Below are 23,692 nucleotides of genomic sequence, written 5' to 3'. Positions count from 1 at the left end.
CATCACATCGTCATCACCATCATTATTATCGTCTCCTGCCCCTGCATCAGAGTATGTAGGGGAAAAGGATTGAGGCTCATGCTCATATGTCTGCAAGTGTTCGACCATCACTGGTGACGTAGGTGATCCCCTCTTTTTCTTTAGAGGAATCCTGAACGACTCAATGGGCTTTTCTGGGACTATTTTCCTTTTGTAGATAGACAGTCTCCCCGTTTCCTAGTCGATGAACTGCCTCGGTTCGCGTTCATCAGTCGCTTTCGTAGGCCTTTGGGTTAATGCAGGTCTATTTATGGGGTCGATGCTCTGTTTCGGCTCGAACATCTTCGGCCTCACTGCCGGTGGTAAACCGTATTTAATTGGCACCGACGTTGTGAGCGCGGTGACGAACTTTGTAGTTGTGGCTTTCTTCGGTCCTGCCGTTGAAGCCTTGTCTCTGATTCTTTGAATCGACTCCGTGACGTGTATGGCCATGACCTGGGCCTTATGCGCCGCGTCGGCATCTGACTTGGAACCGACGTTAGTTTCCGGTCCAGTCATCGATCGAGGATTGGTGCCCTGTCTCTACTCGAGCTGCATAGCGGCTCCCTTCGGTGCCGGCGTCTTCGACTCTACGACCTTCACCTTGGCCTTCGGCGCCCCGCTACTAGAGGGCCTTCTAGAAGCTCCCCGCATCGAAGTCCCTCATCTGTTTTGTCGGCCCGAGGGTTTTGAGGCCTTGGCGCCGACAAGAGACCGTTGCACTTTCGGCTTCGATTTAGACTGTGCTGGCTTCGGTTTCGTTTTGCTGAGATCAACCAAAGTTGGTTTCGAAACCGATGGCTCATTTAAAATGTTCGAAGCCGGGCCTTTTTGCGGGGCTGTTGAACTTGAAGGTAGATCTTGGGTAAGGCCACGTGGCGATCCCTCCCTTGACCATCGGCCCCCGGCTCGACGGTGGGGCCTAGCTCCTCTGAGCTATCTTCCTCGGCCCCAAGGGCCTGAACGTCGTCTCCTACCTCGTCGTCGACTTCATAATCCTCCTCCTCTTCCAGATATTCCTCTTCATCGGCCTCATAGTCGGATCCATGCTCGGATCCCTGCTCCGATGGTTCATCTTGGTCCGGTAGCTCGACGACTTCAACGTCTCCGGTCCCGAAGATATTATCTGGTTCCAGCACTTGCCTCTTCGATTCCAATCGAGCCGTGCGTCGGGTCCGAAGAGTCTTCTTTGATCTGAACCGGGCACAGGCCATACATTAGTCTTCATTGTGTTCCGGTGACAAGCATTTGTTGCACACAGGGTGGACGTCGTTGTGTGCATATTTAGCGTTACAAAGCGGACACCTTTTGAAAAGGCCTCGACTCTCCATCGTCGATGAAACTCGATGCGAGAGGTGAAGGAAGCCTTCCGATAGTCGATGTCCTGAAGATAAAATGTTATCGATACCGATCGAAACGATACCGACGCTCGCGAAAGCTTTTTGGCTTTGAGAAAAAGTTTCCTAACTTGAGCTAAGATTTGAACATCCGAACCCAATGGCGGAAAAAAACAATCTGAGGATGGAGAGGATGCCCATGCGCACTGTAGTCCAGGGGAGGAGCCACCTATCCCGTGATACTACGAAGACTTCTCCAGGACAACAATGTGCAATCATCCGGACCCAACACTAGGCGGCGATCTATGCACAGATATCAATTCAGCAGCCCCCATGCCTCGAACATGCTTTCAATGCCAAGCGACTTGCTCGGAGCTCCAACACGTTTATGTGGAGCCCAGTCTCTGCCTGAGAGCAGTGACCTCCATCTCTCCCAAGTGGCCGCCCCAGCCCAGAAGTGACGCATCCATCACGATTGTGAGATCAGGTTGGGGAAGGAGAGAGGTCTGCCTTTGACCCAATCTCAGTTCGTTAACCACCACTGCAGTTCCTTCACAGTTCCTTTCGAGATCTGCACCACGTCGGTGAGGTTTCCCTGATGCTGTGCCCATTGGAACTTCAAGTCCCACTGCAGAGCCCGCATACGCCATCTCGCTTGTCTTACCAACAGGATGCAGGAGTCCATGAGGTGCAACAGCTTCAGAGTCAACCTCACCGAAATCCAGGATAGAGACTGAAATATTGTAATCATTACCTGAAAATCCTGGAGTCGCTGCGCGGGAGGATAAGCATGAAACTGCGCTGTGTCCAGAACAGCTCAGATGAAAGGGACCGTCTGAGAAGGAGTCAGGTGTGACTTAGGCACGTTTATAGAGAACCCCAGCGAATGCAGGAGGTCCGCCGTAGTCTGAAGGTGGGAAACGACTGCCTGGGGTGAGGACGCCTTCAATAGTCGTCGAGTTATGGAAAGACTGAAACCCCTAACCTGCGCAGATGAGTTATAACCACCGCCATCACCTTGGTGAACACCCAAGGGGCACTGGTAAGGCTGAAGAGGAGCACGGTAAACTGAAAGTGATCGTGGGCTACCTTGAACCGCAGCCAACGCCTGTGGCCTGGCAGGATGGGATAGTGAAAATATGCATCCAGCAGGTCCAGCGTACCATCCAGTCTCCTTGGTCTAAGGCAGACAAAACCTGAGCCAATGTGAGCATTTTGAATTTCTCCTTTTTGAGAAAGAGATTGACGGTCCGCAGATCAAAAATGGGCCTAAGCCCTTTGTTCTTCTTTGGAATTAGAAAGTAGCGGGAATAACAGCCACTGCCTACTTCTGTAACTGGAACCTTTCTATAGCTTCTTTGGCCAATAGAGCTGTAACTTCCTCTTGGAGAAGCTTTAAGTGATCCTCCGCCAGCATTCCTGGCACGGCAGAATAGGAGGAGGAAAAGAAATGAAAGGCACAGAATAGCCCTCCAGGACAATCTGCAAGAATGACTTGTCTGTTGTATTAGATCTCCAACAGGGGAGATGTTGACGAATTTTCCCACCCACTGTAGTGTGGTCCTGCCGAATCAGCCTAGGAATGCTTGGAGGCTGCGGCTGCTGGGGGCAGTGTGGTATAAGACTTCTGGCCGCCATTCCGAAGACGGAATGCACGGTGTCCACGTTCACAGAAGGCTTGGGCAGTCTGTGCGGGACGGTGGCTAGGATAGGGTTGACGCGGCTGGAAACACCTTCCATTGCCATGAAAGGAAGACTGACCACGAGGAGTAGTGGAGAGGCCCAAGGATCTGGCCGTAGCTCGAGAGTCTTTGAACCCGACTATGGCAGACTCTGCCTTTTCCCCAAAAAGGCGGGTTCCATCAAAAGGCATGTCCATCAAATTGGCCTGAACATCCCAGTTGTGCGAAGCCAGGCGTGGAGTCTCAAGGCCACTGTCATTGAAATAGACCTGCTCAACAAATCGGTCGTATCCAAACCACACCGTAGGGTAAATTTTGCCACATCTCTCCAGTCCTTGACAGCCTGGGAGAGAACAGCCTGGGCCTCCTCTGGGACTTGTGGCAGCACCTGGGCAACCGTCTCCCAAAGAGAGTGGGAGAAACGGCCCAATAAGCATGCAGTATTCACCGACCGCAATGCCAGACTGGAGGAAGAAAACATCTTCCCAAATGAATCCAGTCTCATGGACTCCCTATCGGGAGGGGCGGAAGAGAATGCGCCCTGGGAAGAAGAGGCCTGCACCACCAAACTTTCTGGGGTGGAATGCTGGTTGAGGAACTTTGAGTCACCCGGTGCTGGGCGATGGCGGTGTGCAATCGTCATATTCACATGAGCCCCTGTGCTAGGTTTGGACCAAGTGCCTAGTGGGACGTCCGGAAGTGCCTCATTAAAGGGCAAAAGGGGTTCAGAGGTGGAAGCCCCAGGTTGAAGCACTTTGGTCGGGAGATTAGTCCTGACCTGCACTGGAGGGCAGTTCCAGTCCAAAGAACTCAGTTCAGATCAGGAGTGACCGAGCCCAAGTCATCCTTGTGGCGCTCTTAACCACCATACCATAGGATGCCCTCTCATCCGAGCCACTGTAGGTGGAGAGAGCATGCCAGAGTCTGGGTAAGTATCCAGACCACAGCTTCCCCAAGTTCTCCATACCAGCCCATTGTCTCCTCAGAGACATCCTGGTTCTCTAGAGGGTCTCCAGACTCCTCCCATTCCTTTCCTGAGCCTAGCACGTCAACAAGGTGCTCAGGCGACAACATAAAACCCCTGGGTTCTGTCAACGTCTAAATCATGCAACACCATTCCAGCTCCGTGTCATTGGAGAGGAGGTTGGGGCTTGCGCCACTGACAGTCGCCGGCTATGCCGCTGGCCAGACTTCGGGTTCGACACTGGGGAGGGCTGTGTTGGTACGACAGACGTCGAACCGGATCCGAGATCGGATCCCTGGGCCCCACAGGCGCCGTGGCGAAGCAGACTGCGTCGAACCCGATGGGGCCCCAACCGACCCCGCGGGGTTTGAGGGCTCACCACTGGGGTTGTTCCATCCAAATACGTGGCGCATGGCCTCGTAAAATTCCTTTATTTGAGTGGGAGTCACTCTGGCTAGCGGAAGTGGAGGTAGGCGCGAAGTTTGCTCCGGCTCCGCAGAACCGTGCCTAGAGCGTCTGTGCTCCTTACCTCTTTCGACGACGATGACAGTTGAGGTTAAGTCGAAGTCCGCTTGGACTTCTTCTTCTTGTGCCTCTTCCCTAAGTGTCCAGATGACCTTGAATGGGAGAAAGAGGATTTAGGGCTCCGTGAGCGATCCCTCGACCTCCTCTTCTTCAAACGGGATCATGACCTCCTCGGAGTCTCGCTTAACGGTGTCTACTGCCAGGCCGCGTGCAACTTCAATGCCCGCTACCTCAAGGTCTTAGGAGCCATCACCAGTCAGTCTGAACACGACTTCGGATTGTGGTTGTGTTCAAGACACCACAGACATACGCGATGAGGATCGGTAACCGGCATCGTGCGGGAACAAGTCCCGCACGGTTTAAAACCGGTCTTCCTACCAGACATCCCTCACACACGAAGCAGTCAAAAATATTGCCAAAAGTCGAGAAAAAAGCCTGCCAAAAAGCGGCTGAGGGGTAGCTCTTACCGGAATAGCACTCAACTGGCACGGAAAGAAAAGAACGGACGTCTGCACGCCTGGGTGGCGCCTATGTATATATAATATTTATTTATTGCGTGATTTAAAATAACCATTGCAAATACAAAACTTTTAAAAAAGGATTTCAAAATTTCATTTAAAATTTCATGTTCATAAAAACCAGTAGGGGTAGCATTAAGAGGTGAAACTTGACAAACATTATGCCAATGGAGAATCGCAAACTGTGGGCACCTCACTGAGTTTTTTTGCAGCGCGCTCCATAAATCTTACTAGGGCACAGTTTAATTTAGTGTTCCTAGGATCAAAGCAGGCCAGAACTGCTGCTCTACAGCTTCTGATCATTTTTCTATTCCAATGATGCTTGAGTAGGCCCCGTCTCAGTGAGCAGTTTTGGGCACAGACAGATGTGTGTAATGTCTTCTTTGTGGTTCTTACAAAGTCGGCATAGATCTCGTCCGTGCTCCCTTTTCCATTTTGGCCAATGCATCAACAGGTTGATAACTCCCAGTCTCAATTTTAAGAAACTTAGTTTCGTTCGTGCACTGAAAGATATGGTAAGGTACGGCTGTGGAATTAACAAGGCGTAGGATTGAAGGGTCATCCACCCATGACTTTTTTGCAAGGGTAGCTTTATCTTTCACTATTGATAGTTGTTTGGTGCTAATTTTCGCTAGCATTTTGAATTCCTTCTGACTGGCGTGCAAGTTCCAGAGGTCATTTAGGCATAGGGTTGTTAGTCCTTTTGACCAGTAGTCATGTCCTGCTCGCCATGAGTTGTTGTCAATACTGGCCCACAAATGGTGCCCTAGACTTCCCTCCTTTAATAACCTCACTTTGTGACAGCACACAAGAAAATACATGGCTCTGGCCAGTGGTTGTTTGCAGATGCCTAGTTCCAACCTAATTTGTGCCGGTGATGTATGGGTTGGTAATTTGAACACTGATCTGTAGATCTTGGTGGTGATTGTGTCCAGGTGGCGCCTATGTAGGCACCGTGACGTCATAACTGACGCCATCGACATCACGCAGAACCTATTGGAGCCACCCAACTTGAGCGCAAGGGTTATTGCTCATCAAATGTTTCCGGATACAGCCGGACGCCTGGGAAGGTCAAAGGTAAGGAATCTGCAGCTAGTAGTTTCCATGAGATATCCCTGATCTCCTTTAGAAAGGAGCTAAAGAAATGGCTTTTTAAGAACTACGGGTCTTCCGATTGTGCTTCAGTATAGTTAGCACCAAGACACCCCTGGGTATATGAGCGCTCTACAAATCGTTTTAACCAAACGAATATTCATCAGGGTGGAACAGCAGCACCAATAGCCATAAATTGTATTACAAAATGAGGCTGTGAAAATATTCCTGCTGTCAATATTGGTTGCATTCTAGCAGGCTGTGGTGCCTGCGCACAACGTATGGCTATCTGCATTGAGGATCCGTCAATTACTGCATTATGTCCACCACTGTCATGACAATCCTTTCCCTCCTCTCTTGTTAGGTCATATGATGTAGCAATTAAATGTTGCCACCTTCAGCTCTGTGGCTTTCGATCTGGATCTCTGGAGGAAGTCCATTCGTCAAAGGTGGATTAATCGACTGCATACGGGTGGACGTATTACCCACCATGGCCTGTCTCGGCACTGCCACTTATGTACTACAGATCCTTTGGCACTGCATTGTATCTAGGTTCTAAATCAAGGATGGCGGCACATGTTGATGTACTTCTTTTCCAATCCCTTTTCGTACAGTGATCTTCAACATTGGAAAGAACTGATTGCTATTCAGTAGAAGTGAGTGGTTCCAGGATTAAGTCTTGATCCTCCTATCCATCTGCACCCCACAGTGAAAGCAAAACTTTTGAAGATTTGGATGAGATTCTCTGCTCCTTTAGAAGTCCAATCCTTCCTCAAGTGACGACTTGACCGGATACTTTTCCTAAACAGGATCAAAATAACACTCCCATGGCACTGCATGCATCACTGACATCACCAGACACGGAGGAGTTAGGAATAAAGTCACTTTACCATGATTTGGTTTAACATACGTAAAAAGAGCGACAAATCAACTGACCAACAAAACACATGAAAGTTACAGCACTGGAGTTTACTGGTTATGCCTAAAACAACAATACCTCCACTGGTTTTCACAGACCACGAACAAGCTAAACATACTCTAGCACCGTTACTGCATTAATAATGAAGATAAAAACAGGTCTGCTTGAGCGTACTAGCTGGTTTAATATCGGAAGCCCTGTTTGTGCACTTACTCAGTGTGTTAATCAGCTGACCACCACTTTCCTGAGATTGTTTAGGAGCAGCTTCGACGGCAGAGGTTTGGGATCCCTGAATGGATAAGGAGTGTGTTGATTTGTTCGCCTCGTCATCGGAATCACTGGAACTGTCTTCGCTGCTCGAAGAGGAACTTTTGGAATCTGATGAACTGCCCGAACTGCTCATTTGGTCCATTACGCTTGCTTCTGCCATGAGCTCTAGAAAATGAGAAAGAAAAAAAAAACCTGGGTAGTAACTTTGTGAAGATTATTGTGACAGGAACTTACTTGCACAGAAGGGTTCTTTTTGTAATGAAGCAGTTCTCTGGTAATCGTTCTGGTATAATGAATTAGCACGTCATGGTAAGTCTTATAACAAACATTTGCACTAGTCTAAGAAGAAAAACGCTAGATGAGAATATACAGTAAATTCAATTTAACATCCCTCTAGTTATAGTATATTGTGATAGTGCCACTTTGAACCCAACACCAGAAAATTCACCAAAACTAAATGAATAGGTCAGAAGAAAATGGCCTTTCCTCCTATACAAACATACACACTTGAGTGTCCCATCTCTTAATTTGTTAAACACTACCAGCTCCAGTGCAAGGATGCAGAGATTTCCAAGCAAAGTTTTATTTAGCTGTTTGAGTGGCCCCCTTTCACCCAACGAAAACAGTACACCATTTGTTTCCACCTCTTCTGGTCATTTGTGACAGTGGCATGAGGATGTGATGGTGACGCTCTTCTTTTCTGCAGGAACACCTCTTGGGGTCAGAGTGGGGATAAGAAGCCCTTGCTAGTTGTACTTTGTCCAGCAGGTGCCTTGGGTGCTAAGTGGGATCTCCCAACAGAATGCCTATGACCAGGAGGTCTACTTTCTCCTGCCTGAGGGTGTCTGGCGGGTGCACAATGGTATATTCTCCATGAGTTGGTGACACTGGCACCACGGCTCTCGCATCTCTCAGGATTTGATGGTGCTCATGAGTCGGTCTTTAAAGTATCAGACATTTCTTGGGCGATGGCTTCATCACGTTGCAGGAGATCATCCCTGGTGGTGGTGTTGCTGGCCTGGGGGGGGGGCCCATTTCTCAAACTACTATCACTGTGCCAGGCCTGAGCCGTCCCTCAGACCGGAGCCTGGAGATGACCCCCCAAGTTCCTTTCACACACACTTAAGGAGCACCTTCTGGTAGTGAGATGTTTTACCACGTGTGGCTGTCAGCCTCTCCTTGCTAGAGTAAGGTGGCTCATCTGCCTAGACTTATTTTTTTGTGAATAATTTTTTTTGACTTTTATAATAGAGCAGAATATCAGAGCGACATGAGACATACACTTCATCTTTAGGATAAATCAGATAATATCATTAGTCCCCATGACCACATGAATATTCTGGGCTGAAAACATAATACAATAACACAGGTAGCAACCGATATCTAACTATGCACCATATCATGATACATTATTGTATTGGTTTCTCACCTCTCAAGTATAGGTGATTTGATAAAGCTGGTATCTCGCTATTCATTCTCATATATTATTATCCCTTTTACTAATTGACAATCTGCTATATTGTGTCCCTCCAGGGAAATATTTCTGTAGGTGACCCACCTCTTTAATATTTTGGTGTATTTTTGGGGGCAACCCGAGCGATAAAGACGGAGTTCCATAATGAAGTGCATGCCTTTCTTCCAAAGCCTTATATGAAGGTGGGGTATCTGCCGTCTATTATCTGACAATGTCTCGTTTTGCTAGTGCGAGGCCTAAAAATAATAGATGTCTTTTATATCTATTTCCCCCTATTCCTTCTGCGCGGTTTAGGAGTGCAATTTTCGAGGATCTAGGCAAGTCCCATGCAAACACCGCTGTCAGGCAATTTAGCACCTCATGCCAGAAGCGATCTAGGGCAGGACATGACCAAATCGTGTGCAAGAAGGGAAGGTGCCCTCTTCAGATTGACAACGTAGGCAATGCGGGGAATCGATGAACCCAGCAGTCCATAATCTATGTCTAGTGTAATATACATTGTGCAGCTATTTGAATTGTAGGAGGCAGAGTCGGGTAGAGATTGCTGCTTCTTGTGGTGATTGAAGTGCCTCAGCCCAGTCGTCATCATCGATGGGTCCCACATCGGCATCCCACATTACTCGTAGGGTAGTCAAAGTTGTGGGAATATTCGTAACCAGGGTTTGGAAGATTTTTGATATTTTGTGATCACCTAGGTCCCCCATCAGGAGCTTGCCTTCTAGTGAGCTGAATTCTGGATGATTAGTAAGGTCCTTAATATAGGGATGAAGGGCATGCCTCAATTTGTAAAATTGGTAATGGGGAATTCCTTTTGGAGGTCTTGAGAGGGTTTAATGATAAGCCCCTCCACGACGTTTATCAAGGTTGAGATTCAGATTAGATCCCAGCCGTAAAATCCCTGAAGGTCCGCTACTTGCGGAAGTAGCCAATTATGCCACAACAGGGTTTCTCTTATAATGCAGCCCCCCAACAAATTCAGCTAAGGGTCTGTCGCCAGGTCATGATCACTAAACGTGTCACTGGGGGAAGGTCTTTGGGATCGTCCTGCTGTAGAGGACTGAACGCAAGGAAGGTTCTCCCAGAATCCACTGTTTGACTTTGTATGCAGGCTCAGCTCTGGGCCCAGACCACCATTCGTTCAGGCTCTGCAGATGCGCAGCTGCGTGGTAGGATTTATTATCGGAGACAGCTATACCACCGCAGTATGTGGATTGTGTGCAAGTGCGTAAGGCTACCCGGGCTGTGCTACCCCCATAGGAAATGTCACAGAATTGTGTTGATTTGACAGAACCAGGACAAGAAGATTGGGTAGGGGTGGGACTGTAGTTGATATAGTAATCTAGGCAGAGAGACCACATTGAAGATGGCTGAACGTCCGTAAAGGGACAAGGGAAGTGTAGACCAGTTCTTCACCTCAGTTTTAACTTTTCTGTCATTACTTCTAGGTTACATTTCCATGAATCAGCTTGGCTGTCCAACACATAGACGCCCAAGTAGGTGAAGCTGTGTGTGACCAATGTAAGTCCAAGGGACCAATACAAGTCCTTCTGCCCAATGGCCATTCCCCAGGGTCTCTCTTATTGGCCAGATCAGTTATTTAGCATTATTCCTGTGAAGGCCATACGTCTCGCCGAAGATGCGCATTATCTGAAGTACTCTGGGACCAGACTAGTGGGGGTCGATAAGGAACAATAGGTTATCATCTGCGTACAATGCTATACGAGCAGGAATGTCATGAGCCCATTCAAAGCCGTAGTAAACTGCATCCCGTCTAACCCAAGCTGCAAGAGGCTCAATGACAAGGGCAAATAACCGGGGTAGAGGGGGCATCCTTGTCTGGCTCCCTGCTGGATTGGGCCGATGTGACATCTGCCACCCAAATGGAGGCCATAAGGGCTGTATATAATAATCTCACCAGTGCTATAAATTGGGAGCACATGTTTAAATGCCTCAACAGTATGAACATGTACGTCCAGGTGACAGAGTCAAATGCCTTGTGCTGGTCTACTAGCAGTAGGGCTGCTGGCTTGTCTAGTCGAACCATGGCGGCAATCGCATTGTGAACTCTACGAATGTTATTTCGGGTCGCTCTTTGCGGCATAGAAACTAGCTTGATCTGGATGGATTGGGTCTTTTGCGGTGTGGGACCAGTCTATTCGCTAGTAGCTTGGCTTCAATGTTTAAAACAGAGATTGGCCAGTCGGATGTACATGATTCAGACGGGCGTGCCGGATTATGGAAAACTATGATTTCAGCATGTTTCCAGTCTGGGGGCATGCATTTATTTTTAAGGGCTTCAACAACGGTCGTGAGATATCACGGCCCCAATGTCGTTGCAAATGTTATAAGAATTTGCTGGGGAACCCGTTGGGTCCCAGTGATTTACTAGATGTTATTTCAGAGACGGTGGAGGTCAATTCCTCAAGGGAGATAGGGGTTTCGAGGGAACCTCGCGCTGTGTTGGATACTTTCTTTGGTGCTATATCTCGGAAGAAGTCTCTTTCGATCCCGCTAGGGCTTGCTGTAGAGAAATTGATAGAATTCAGGAAAGGATCTGGCGATGTGTGGGGTTGGTGAGCATCTCACCAGTATGTGACTTAATAATAGGTAGCTGAACCAGTTTTAAAGTGTGTTGGCACAGCATGTGTAGGAGTTTCACCGATTTATTCCTCTCATTGATATATCCTACATTGCGTAGGCTGCAATGTATGTTTGACCTCCTCTAATAGGATGATTTGATATCTTCTCTGCCGCGTTCCTTGTTGGCGAGCAATACTGCCATTCCGCTCTTGTGCATTTCGTTCAGTTTCTACGAACTGGGCTACGAATTGTATTAAGGACAGCTTTTTCTGACGTTTGGCAGCTGTCCAGTGACTAATGTTGAATCCCCAAATGGTCGGTTTCATAGCTTCCCATTAGTGTAGTGGAGTAACTTGTAGTCTCCTCTTTTAAAAAAAAGTATTCTAGCAGGGCTTTGTGACGGTTGGTTTTGTAACTGGGATTGTGCAAGTGCCAGGGCGACAGTCGCCAATGGAGCGGGGACCGCCTGGGACCTATCCCTAACTGAAGCAGAACGGGGGAGTGATCGGACAGACCTCTAGGCAAACTCTCAGTCTTAACCAGCCTATGAATGTACTCCCTAGTGATAAAGATGTCATCTAATCTAGAGAACGACCCATGAACAGTTGAGAAGTATGTGAAATCCGCTGCTGCTGGGTGGAGAGTCCTTCATGAGTCTGACCAACCCAGTGTTTCCACCATTGTCCCCAGGCGAGACTCTCTTTGTGTGTGAAGTATGGCTGTGAGGCACCATCTGTCACGGTCAGGATGAATGATATCATTCCAGTATCTCCTATTAATGCAAGAACATCAGGTAATGATCCCCAGGTATCTATAATACGTTCAATGAATGTTTGGCTAATAGGTGAGGGGGATATATGCTACTCCACACTATAGGTTCCCCACCAATTTTCAATCAGGACATTTGGATAGCGTACTACATACCTGTGAGGGTCACAAGGCGCTGGGGGGAGGAAGGGGTGCTGCTACTGGTCGAAGAGCCAGGTCTTGAGAAGTCTTCTGAAGGCCAGTAGATCTTGGGTCTGCTGTAGGTTGGTGAAGAGGGTGTTCCAGGTCTTGGCGGCAGGGTGGGTGAAGGATCTGCTGCCGGCGGTCGTTCTTCCGGTGCGGGGAATGTCGCGAGGGCGAGGCCGGCGGAGCTTACGGGTAGGAGTGTAGAAGCGGAGTCGTCTGTTGAGGTACGCTGGGCCGGCGTTGTGGAGGGCCTTGTGTGCGTGGATGAGGAGCTTGAAGATTATCCTCTTGTTGACGGGGAGCCAGTGTAGGTCTCTCAGGTGGGGTGTGAAGTGGCTGCGGCTGGGGATGTCTAGGATCAGTCGTGCCGAGGCGTTTTGGATGAGTTGCAGCTGTCTCAGGAGCTTGGTTGATGTTCCTGCGTAGAGGGCGTTTCCGTAGTCCAGCCTGCTGGTGACGAGGGCCTGGGTGACTGTTCTTCTCGTTTCGGTGGGGATCCACTTGAAGATCCTGCGGAGCATTCGGAGGGTGTTGAAGCAGGATGAGGAGACGGCGTTGACCTGTTTAGACATGGAGAGGATGGAGTCGAGGACGACTCCCAGGTTGCGTGCGTGGTTGGTAGATGTCGGGGCTGTTCCCAGTGATGCCGGCCACCAGGAGTCGTCCCAGGCTGAAGGGGTGGAGCTGAGGATGAGGACCTCCGTCTTGTCCGAGGTCAGCTTCAGTCAGCTGTTCTTCATACATTGGGCGACGGCCTTCATTTCTTCGTGGAGGTTGGTTTTGGCGGTGTGAGGGTATTTGGTGAGGGAGATTATCAGCTGGGTGTCGTCGTCGTAGGAGATGATGTTGAGGTCGTGCTGTCTGACGACGTGGGCGAGGGGTGCAATGTAGATGTTGAACAGCCTTGGGCTTACGGAAGAGCCCTGGGGTACGCCGCAGATCTCAGTGGCGGTGGAGCGAAATGTGGGAGGCGGACACTGAGTTCTGCCGGAGAGGAAGGATGTGGTCCAGTCCAGGGCCTTCTCTTGGATCCCGGCGCCGTGTAGGCGTGTTCGTAGTGTGCGGTGGCAGACCGTGTCGAAGGCGGCTGACTGGTCGAGGAGGATGAGGGCTGCTGTTTCTCCATTGCCGAGCAGGGTCCTGATGTCGTCGGTGGCAGCGATGAGGGCGGTTTCGGTGCTGTGGTTGCTGCGGAAACCCCGTGGGATGGGTCCAGGATGTTGTTGTCCTCGAGGTAGCGGGTCAGTTGTTTGTTGACTATTTTCTCAGTGACCTTCGCCGGGCGGGAGATAGGACGGAAGTTCTTGAGGTCCGCCGTGGGCTTCTTGAGTAAGGCGTTGATCTCTGCGTGCTTCCTGCTCTCCGGGAAGGTTGCGGTCTCGAACGATATGTTGATAGCTTTTCGGAGATGGGGAGCGATGGGAGCGATGATTGTGCTGGCTTTGTTGAAGACGTGGTGTGGACATGGGTCAGACGGGATCCGGAATGGACGGAGTTCATGATCCTGATGGTGTAATCGTCGATGTTGGACCAGGCGATCAGGCGGCTGGTGGGCGCGGGGTGGAGGTCTCGGTGGTTGGCGGGGCAGTCATGGTGTTGAAGCTGTTGTGGATGTCGTTGATCCTGCGGTGGAAGAAGGTGGCCAGTAAATTGCACAGGGGCTGCGAAGGGGGGGAATGTCGGTGTTGGAGAGTTCCTTCACAATGCTGAAGAGCTCTTTGCTGTTGTGTGCGTTGTTATCCAGGCGGTCCTTGAAAGCGGTCCTTGAAAGCGGTCCTCTTAGCGGTTCTGATGAGTTGATGGTGTCTGCGGGTGGCGTTCTTGAGGGCCGTGTAGTTGTCTGGTGATCGTTCGTGGCGCCAGTTCTTCTACAGTTTCCGGCATGTACTCTTGGAGGCCTGGAGGTCTTCAGAGAACCAGGTGGCTTTCTTGCTGGTGTGGCTGTTGGAGGATGTCTTGAGCGGAGCAAGAGTGTTGGCGCAGTCGTCTATCCACTGTCATAGGTTGAGCGGCAGTGTTTGGCTCAGTGGGGTCGGCTGGTGGGTTCTGGGCGAGGGTGGTGGCTAGCTGCTCTTCGGTGACTTTGCCCCAGCAGCGACGAAGCGTCTATTGGGTGCGGTGGTGTGTGGTCGGCTTCCTGAAGGTGAAATGGATGCACCAGTGGTCGGTAAAGTGGGGTTGAAGGAGACGTGGGGGCTTGCGGAGAAGATGGAGTCAAACGTGAGACCGGCGGCGTGGGTGGGTGTTGTCACAAGCTGTCTGAGTCCGAGGTTGGCGAGGTTGTCGATCAGGGTGGCGGAGTGGACGTCATTGTTGTTCTCGAGGTGGAAGTTCAGGTCCCACAGTAGGATGTAGTCTGTGGAGGCGAGGGATACTGATGAGGTCGGCGATGGTCGTTGAACTGTGGTCTGGGTCCAGGGGGTCTGTAGATGAGGGTTCCTCTGAGGGTGGTGTTGGGGTCGGTGTGGATCTGGAAGTGCAGGTGTTCGGCAGTGCTGAGGGTGTCGTCGGTGTTGGTCGAGACTCTGAGGGTGTTCTTGTGGATGATGGCAATTCCACCTCTTACTCCGTTGGTGTGGTCTCTGCGGGAGATCTTGTAGCCTTCCGGGATGGCTATGGCGATGTCGGGTGCTGAGGCGGGGTTCAGCCAGGTCTCCATCAGGAGGGTGACGTCAGGGGCGATGGGGTCAAGGAGGCCCCAGAGTTCGACAGCGTGTTTGCAGGCGGAGTGGGTGTTGAGAAGGATGCATCTCAGGTAGTTGGGTTCTTTGGTTGGTGGTTTTGCAGGTCAGATGCTGGTGAAGCTGCAGTTCCGGCAGGTGAAGGGCCCTTGGGTGCGCTTCGGGGTGGCCCGGTAGCAGGTGTGTTCTCGTCCGGGGTGGAGTGCGTGGAGGGTGGTGGCGTCATAGTGCAGTCGGGTGTTGAGGTGTCTTCGCGGTCCAGGGGTTATGGCGATGGGCGCAGTCCAGACGCGGACGGGCTTGCCTTAGGCGCGACAGCTGTGCGGCCGCCATATAAGGGGGAAGTGGGAGGGAGAAGGGCGGCCAATGGGCGGGCGAGGGGGGGGGGCAGCAGGGAAGCAGAGGCAGGGATGGCGATCAGGGCGGGGTACAGATGGAAAAAAGGGGTGCAAACAATAAACAAGAAGGCACACAGCAGATAAAACTACAGCAATACTACAGATTCAGCAAATACAGACAGTAGTTACCAGCAGGGGGCACACAGGAGCAACAGTGCACAGGAGGCAAGAGGAGCAGGGAACTAGCGGCAGCAGCCGGGGGTAGAGACACGGGCGCACTGGTGGTGCTGCGCAGCGTGGGGAGCGGTCTGACCTGCGAGCATTGTGCCTTTAATGTACAGATACCTGCCATATGTGTCAGCCCCTGTGCGAGTATGTGTTTATATGAGATTCTACAGAGGATCAATATAGCTACTCCCCTGGAGCCTCTTGTGAAGCCCGAGTGAAAGACGAGTATGAAACCAAAGCGGGCCAGACAGAGCTTTAGTCCCAAAAAAACTACATGTTGCGATTAGCATTGTAAGGTCATCCGGCCTCACATGGAACAAAACTAGCAGAAAGGAGGAAGCAAAGTTGGTTACATTTGCTTGCCTTTCTAACACATCTGAGTGAGACAACTTCCATCTCCTCTCCACAGAGAATCGCTTTCTGAAGAATGAATGGTAAATTTATGGTATAGTATAATCTAGTTATACTCCTGCCATTTAGTATCGGCATAGACGTTTGTAACTTGTTCTTCTAAGAAGTCTGAGTCACAAGACTTGTGATTCCACCTTTGGTCCACGATGCACCAGCACACAGGCCCCCAACTCAAATTGACTTTGCCTCATGACGAGCTGGGCTCGTCATAAGCATGGAAGGGGCTAAGTGAGTTCCTCTCCAAAGCCAGAGCTAGCAAGCAGATAATGGAGAGGTTTGTAAGACTGTTCTTAGGACAGCTTGGTCAACTAACGCTTGCTGACTAGCTAGAAACTATACACAATAATGTTTAGTAAAAGTAGGAGGTTTTGATCAAGTAGCAGCCTGGCAGATGCCAATTTGGTGGATATTAACCAAGAGCCTAAGGTAGCCCCCTTCTAGCATGTGAGTGGGCTCTAGTGGCACAGGCAGAGTCATCTTGGCCATAGCATTTCAAGTCTGAATGCACTTAACTATATATATGGCAGTGACTGCTAGTAGTGGCATGACCCCTGTGGTGTTTGACAAAGCCTACAAAAAGTTGATTGGACTTTCTAAAAGAGTTCGAAATATCAATATATTACATGAGCTTCCCCTTAACATACAAAGTGTGAAGGACTTTCGTCTACAGAAAAGACACCACAAGGAATTGAACCAACAATTAGTGCCTAGGATTTTGTATAGACACTATAAATAACTCATTAATATTTGTCATTTTCCTTCCAAATTGTTATTCTATGAGAAACCACTGTACACTTAATGTATGTTGTTTGTATATTTATTTCTTGGTTTCACATGTACACTTAGGACACTGCACTTTTCCTTTCTTGTGTTCACATGAATATGTGACAAGCTGAATATATTTGTGTAATTCTGTAATTTGTGTTTTGAAGTATATAAACAGTACTGAGAAGTCTCTCAAATTGTTGGTGTAACTTTTTTGACATCCTCAATAGCCCTTCTGTTCTTTTGAAATTGCTATTAAGCTACACACTGAATGATATATTATAGTATCATACCACAGGAGCCGTTCTTTGATATAATTTAATGCCCTGGTTCCTATGTGAGTAGGGTTGTCCTTGTTCTTCTTTGAGACAGAAAAGACGGGCAGCACAATGGTCTGGTTCATGTTAAACAGACAACTTTCAGCCGACATTTGGGGTTAGTACAGAGAACCACTACTTTGTGAACAAGAATTAACGGTTCCTCGATCATAAGAGTTTAAAGCTCACAAATATATCTGAGGTAGTAAATGTTTTGTTACTGATTTTATTTTTGTGGGGTTAATAAATGTTTCCTCAGCTACTATCAACAGCCAGGAACTGATGAGAAGAAAGGTTTAGCTGCTGCCCTAGGCTGGAGTGTTTCTAGTATAATCGCCACAGAACGCTTTGGTGTTTCCAAGGAGGATGGTACATTTTAATGCCCCTCTAAGGTATCCTGGAAAGTGACGTCATCAATAGGTGATACATGAGATGGTGACTGAGCAGGAGAAGTTGGGAAATAAGGCGTCACATCCGTATCAGTGTATGATGACAGGGATCTTTTATGTTGATATAAGGAGAGGCGATTTATGTGGATATAGAGGTTTCCACAATATTATTGGTGACAGAAGTCACCTTTGGCGTTTTTCTTGGTGGCAAGAGGCTTAATGAAGTCTGTATCTGATCATTAAATGGGATAATCAGTTATAGGCAGATATGGCAGTGGAGCTGGAAGTGGTAATGATGCTTGATGTAAGCGTGGAGGAGTTGTTGAGGGACTCCTGAGCTGAGCATGATCATGATCATTTACAGGTGAAGATCTTCCAACCTGCGAGAATGAGAGACAGTTTTTGTCTTTTTGACATCAAGGGTGAACATGTTCTCTTAGTGGGCGATGCATCTGACAGTGTAGTGCATGTATGTTAGATTTGGGGGTCTCCAGTTGGCACAGGTAGGTACTTGTGACAAATAGGGACCCTTGCCTCTAGTCAGGGTAAGGGGTTACACTCCTAAAATTACCCCTGCTCACCCCCTTAGTAGCTTGGCACGAGCAGACAGGCTTATCTCAGAGACAGTGTGTAAAGTATTTGTGACCACATACAGTAACCCAGTGACAACACTACAGATGGACACCACACAGTTGTATATTAAAAATAAGTACTCTTTATATAGATTTAACACAATACCATGGACAAAAATACACAATACTATACATAAATTGGTAGTTTTAGCTTAGTTCAGTTCAGTTAAATTCTCAAGATGCAACACTTTCTGTCAATGTACCTTACGAGGCGTTGCGCTTCCACAACAAGCAATGTTGCAGTGATTGAAAATGCGGCAAAGTTCCGGGGCAAAGAAATAAAGACGTGAAGATCTTCCAGATGTGGCACCCTTCTCCGATGATATGAGAAGTCTCGATTCGATGAGTCAGCTGCAGTGGCAACACCCTTGTTCAGCGATGCGACGGCAACAGCTTCTGCTGCAACACTCTTCTCAGACGTTTGCGAGAAGCTTCCGCACGATGCGACAACTACAGCAGCGACATCCTTGTTAAGAAATGCGTTGGCAGCAGCTCCGATGGCAGAGCGCTTCTCCGGGGATGCGAGGCGCTTTCCTCGATGCAGTGCAATGCGACAGCTACAGCGGCGACACCCTTGCCCAGAAATGCGACGGCAGCAGCAGCGACAGCAACATGCTTCTTCCTCGTTGTGAGACACTTATCTTGATGCGGTGCAATACGACAGCCCCAGCGGCGATACCCTTGTTCAGAAGTGCGACGGCAGTGGCACGCTTACTATTCGTTGCGAGACTCTTCTCTCGATACGGTGCAATACAACAGCTCCAGCGGAGACACCCTTGTTCAGAGATGGAACAGCAGCAGCAGCGACGGCGACACGCTTCTTCCTCGTTGAGTCGCGCTTCCAGCTCCTTGCGACATGCAGTCCCTCAGAAGGCTCAAAACAGCAGCAGGCACTTCCAAATAACTATGTGGAGCTGGGGGGTTGAAGTCAGTTGTCCCTGAGACTTCATCAGGTGGCAAGCTCTATTCCAAGTCCTTGGAGATCCTTCACAAATTGAACACAAAGTTCCTTTCTCCTTCCTTTGGCAGTCAGGCAACCACTACAGGCCAATGCCCCAAGCAGCACTTCAGCTTAGGGATAGTCTCTCCTCAGTTTCTTCAGGTTCCTCTCCTCAGTAAAGGTTTCTTCTTGTAGTCCAAACGTGATCTAATTTCTTGGGATCAGGGTCCCAATCTTTATACCCCAAAATCCTTTCTTCTCTGAGGGGAGAGGGGTCTTTGCCCAGTCCAAGCCAGTTCTGAAGCACTCTGTTTACCAGACTTCTCCTTTCCTTTCACAGTGCAGGGCAGAAAGACGCCCCACAGGAGGTGGAGCCAGCATTGTGGAAGGCAAGTACAGTCCTGGAGCACTTTGTTGACAGGAATCCTTCTCTTCTTTCAGTGTGCAGGGTCGAGACATCAGCCGCACCCCAGGAGGTGGAGCCAGCATTGTGGAAGGCAGGCACAGCCCTATTCAAGATTCAGGTGCAACTCCTCCCTCCCCTATAGATGCAGATCTCTCTATTCACCACTGGGCTGACTCATCCGGTCTCTTGGAATCCCCCAGCCCTGTCACTCTCAAACTCCAGACAAGGAATACACAACCTAGCAGAGGCAGGCTTGAAAGGTTAGGCCAGAAAATATCTACTTTCTAAAAGTGGTATTTTCAAACACAGAATGTTAAAACCAACTTCACTAAAATATGTATTTTATCATTCTGAGTTCAGGCATACTAAACTCGAATTTCTACCATGTTCTCTGAATCAGTTAGGATTATAAGAATGTAATAATCTAACTGTCCATTCTGGCCGATGGAGAGCAGGTAGCCTTGCAATAGTGAAAAACGAAAATGGGTGTAATTCACTATTAGGACATGCCACAAACACAGGGCTTGTCCTACCTTATACTTACAATGCACCCTGCCCTTGGGCCTACTATAGGTGTGACGGATATGAAGAAAAGGGAAGGTTTAGGGACTGGCAAGTGGGTGCACTTGCCCAGTCAGCATGACAGTACCAGACTGCACACAGGCTCTGCATTGGCAGACCTTAGACACTTTTACAGGCTGCTTCTGTGGGGGGCACATCCAGTGCTGCAAGCCCACTAGCAGCATTTGGATTTACAAGCCCTGGGCACTCCTGGTGCATTGTACTGGGGTCGACAAGTAAACCAAATGACCCTGATGACCACGATCACCAGTGCGATAGACCAATAACCAAGTCTAAACACGCACGTCACTGGCGGAGATTCAATATATACCACCCAACGCCTGATTTTCATAGCACCAAAGTGACCAAGAGTACATGAGGAGAAGAGAGCCTCTGAGGGGAGGAAGGGTGGGTCGCATGTGAATCTATGAAAGACACCAATACTGGAGAACCACAGTTTACAGGTAAGTAATTTTTGTTCTTCTCCAGTATTAGGGGTGTCTTTCATAGATTCACATGCTTGAATAAGAATAGAAAGCAGCACGCCAACACAAGTCATAAAAGGCAATAAGAACAGATGCAAGCAATAAATGCACATATGAACATGTCACATATATGAGAGAACCTTTTATGACAGGAAGCATGACAGGGAAGCAACAGAGGCTCACCTTCATCTGAAGAGATTTCGTAGCACCGCTTGACCCACAACAGGGTCTGCAGCGTCAGCCGTCTCCAGACAGTAGTGCCTTGTGAATGTGTGCCTTCTGGACCACGTTGCTGCCCTGCAGATCTGATGTAGAGGCACTCCAACAAATAGGGTGGTAGAGGATGCAACTGCCCTCGTCGAGTGTGCTCGCACCGGAGCAGAAAGAGGCTTGCCAGCCCCTTGATGGCAGAAGAAATCCATCTAGTAATGGATTGTTTAGTGACTGGATGTCCTTTGCCCATAAGTCCATAGGCCACAAAGAGCTGGTCTGATTTACGAAAAGCAGCAGTGCGTTGAATATAGAATTTGAGGCAGCGCTTTAAGTCCAAAAACTGAAGAGAGCGCTCAGCGGGAGACTGAGGGTCCGGGAAAAAAGTTCTGAGAATGACAGATTTGCTAAGGTGGAAGTCTGAAGGAACCTTAGGAATACATTTAGGATTTGTACGTAGTGTAACAGCGTCCCTGGAGAATTGGAGAAAAGGAGGCTGAATGGTGAAAGCTTGGATGTCGCTCACTCTCCTGGAGGAAGTAAGTGCGAGGAGGAGGGCAACTTTCCAAGTGAGGAATTTTAATTCCGCCGAATGAATGGGCTCAAAAGGAGGCCGGAGGAGCTGTGATAAGACCAGATTCAGGCGCCAAACAGGTGGTGGACACCGGATGGGCGGAAACATCCGGAACAGGCTTTAAAGAACTGGCGAATGATCCAAGAGGAGTACAGTGACGTGGAACCATCATGGCGAAAGCAGGAAATCGCAGACAGGAAGACTTTAAGAGTGGAATGCGAAAGTCCCGACTTTGCCAAAAGGAGGAAAAAAGGCAGGATTTGCTCAGGCGTGGCGAGCATAGGATGGAGTTTTTCCTTGTGGCACCAGATACAAAACCGTTTCCATTTCAGCTTATAGGTCTTAACTGTGGAAGGAGCGCGTGCATGAGCAAGCACCTCCCTGCACTCGGGAGCAATATTCAAATGTGCAAAATCATTGTGCTCAGGTTCTAAGCGTGCAGCTGGAGAGACGCCGGATCCGGATGTCAAATCTGGCCCTGGCTCATGGTGAGCAGATGAGGCAGAGGACAAAGAAGAATCGGATCGCACTGGGAAAACAAAAGACCCGTGAACCTTGGGCGACGCGGCCAACTGGGCGCAATCAGTATGAAGTGACACGGCTGAAATCTCATCTTGTGCAGCAGGCGTGGAATCAGAGGGATCGGCGAAAAAGCGTAAACTAATTTGCTCGACCAGTCTATCGAAAACGCATTCCCGCTCGACCCTCTGTGGGGATGCCGACTTGCGAAGTGTAGGCATTTGCGGTTGCAAAGAGATCTAGCTCTGGTTGGCCCCACAGGTGAAACACATACTCCAGAGTCGGTTGATGGAGTTCCCACTCGTGATTGTCCGTAGCCGATCTGCTGAGAGTCGGCAAGGGCGTTGGAGACACCCGGCACATGAACTGCTATCAATTGGACACAATGGTGAATTGCCCATTCCCAGATCTGTTGTGCCAGTCTGGACAGCAGAAGAGACCTCGTTCCTCCTTGTTTGTTGAGGTAGTTCATACTGGTGGTGTTGTCCGTACGCACCAGCAGCGATTTTCCTTCCACCAGCCTCCGGAAAGATTTTAGGGCAAGGAAGATGGCCAAGAGTTCCAGACGGTTTATGTGCCATGTGCATTGATCTGCAGTCCATTTGCCCTTGACTGACAACCCTTCGAGGTGTGCCCCCCAACCCTCCAAGGAGGCGTCAGTCGTGAGGGCAAGCGAGGGATCGTGTCCTGAAAAGGCCGCCCTATGGCGATGTTTGGAAGGTGAGCCCACCATTCCAACGCATCCTGAATGTGGGAGGTCAGGCAGACCTTGTCGTTGAACGACCCCGAAACCGGTCTCCATTGTTTGTCCAACTCCTCTTGGAGGACTCGCATATGTAGCCTGCAATTTGGGATCAGGTGTATGCAGGTGGACGCCATGCCTAGAAAAGATTTCAATATCCGGACAGAAGCGGACCTTCTTGAACGCAGAAGAGCCACCATCTTGACCATGCGAGCTTGTCGCTCCTGTGAGACAAACACCTTTGCCAGACGAGAATCTATCAATGCCCCCAGAAAGACTCATTGTTATGCCGGACGGACATGAGATTTTCCGTGATTGATGGAAAGGCCCAAGGCGTGAAAGACAGGCAAGTCCGAGTGTGTTGCCTTGCTGCGTGAAAAAGTTGGAGCCTTTATCAGGCAGTCGTCCAAGTAAGGGTAGAACTGAATGCCCTGTAGGCGAAGAAATGCCGCAACCGGAGGCATGATTTTCGTGAAGACTCTCGGCGCGGAACGAAGGCTGAAAGGCAATACTTTGAATTGGAAGTGCTTCGATCCTACGGTGAGGCGAAGATATTTTCTGTGTCTGTGATGTATGGACACATGAAAATATGTATCTTGGAGGTCGATGGTGGAAAGGAACTCTCCGGGATTGAGGAACTGTCAAATTTCCAGTAAGGTCAGCAACCAAAATGTTTGGGACTTGATGAACTTGTTGAGGGCTTGGAGGTCCAAGATCGAGCGCCACTCTCTGATTTTTTCTTTATCTGAAAAAAGCGGGAGCAAAAGCCATTGCCCTGTTGTAATCGAGGAACCACTTCGACAGCCCCCTTCTGTATCATAATTTTGACCTGAGCAAACAGTTCCCTTAAATGTGCTGAGGGAGGGCCAGAGGGCGGGCAGGTGGGTGGAAATTTGAGAAATTCGAGAGTGTGGCCCTTTAAGATGACGTCCAAGACCCAACGATCCGAAGTAATTCTTGACCAATTGCAGAAGTGCTGGGAGATTCGACCTCCAATCTTCAGCGCAGGAGAACACTTGAGTTTGGGAAAGTCAGTTTTTTAGAGGTAGCACAACCTCTGTAGGTGCTCTTTCTCCGATAAGGCCTGGAATCAGATTGCCTATTCTGGTTCTGATACGAGTATCGCTGTTTATTGTCACCATAGGAACGGTACTGGGAGGA

General features: G+C 49.2%; 1 protein-coding gene across 1 annotated transcript in view; it reads right to left on the bottom strand.

Moving 5' to 3' along the window:
* EAF2 (ELL associated factor 2) overlaps positions 1-23,692 on the bottom strand; it is a 207,955-nt gene that overhangs the window by 37,418 nt on the left and 146,845 nt on the right. The window contains exon 5 of the mRNA XM_086957444.1: positions 7,269-7,490. Coding sequence (XP_086813570.1) covers positions 7,269-7,490 — 222 coding nt within the window. The remainder of the gene's footprint in view (positions 1-7,268; positions 7,491-23,692) is intronic.

Source organism: Lissotriton vulgaris, chromosome 2_1 (assembly GCF_964263255.1).
Source record: "Lissotriton vulgaris chromosome 2_1, aLisVul1.2, whole genome shotgun sequence".
Taxonomy (NCBI): domain Eukaryota; kingdom Metazoa; phylum Chordata; class Amphibia; order Caudata; family Salamandridae; genus Lissotriton; species Lissotriton vulgaris.
Note: the sequence above shows the minus strand (reverse complement) of the source record. Positions and strands in the feature narration are given on the sequence as shown.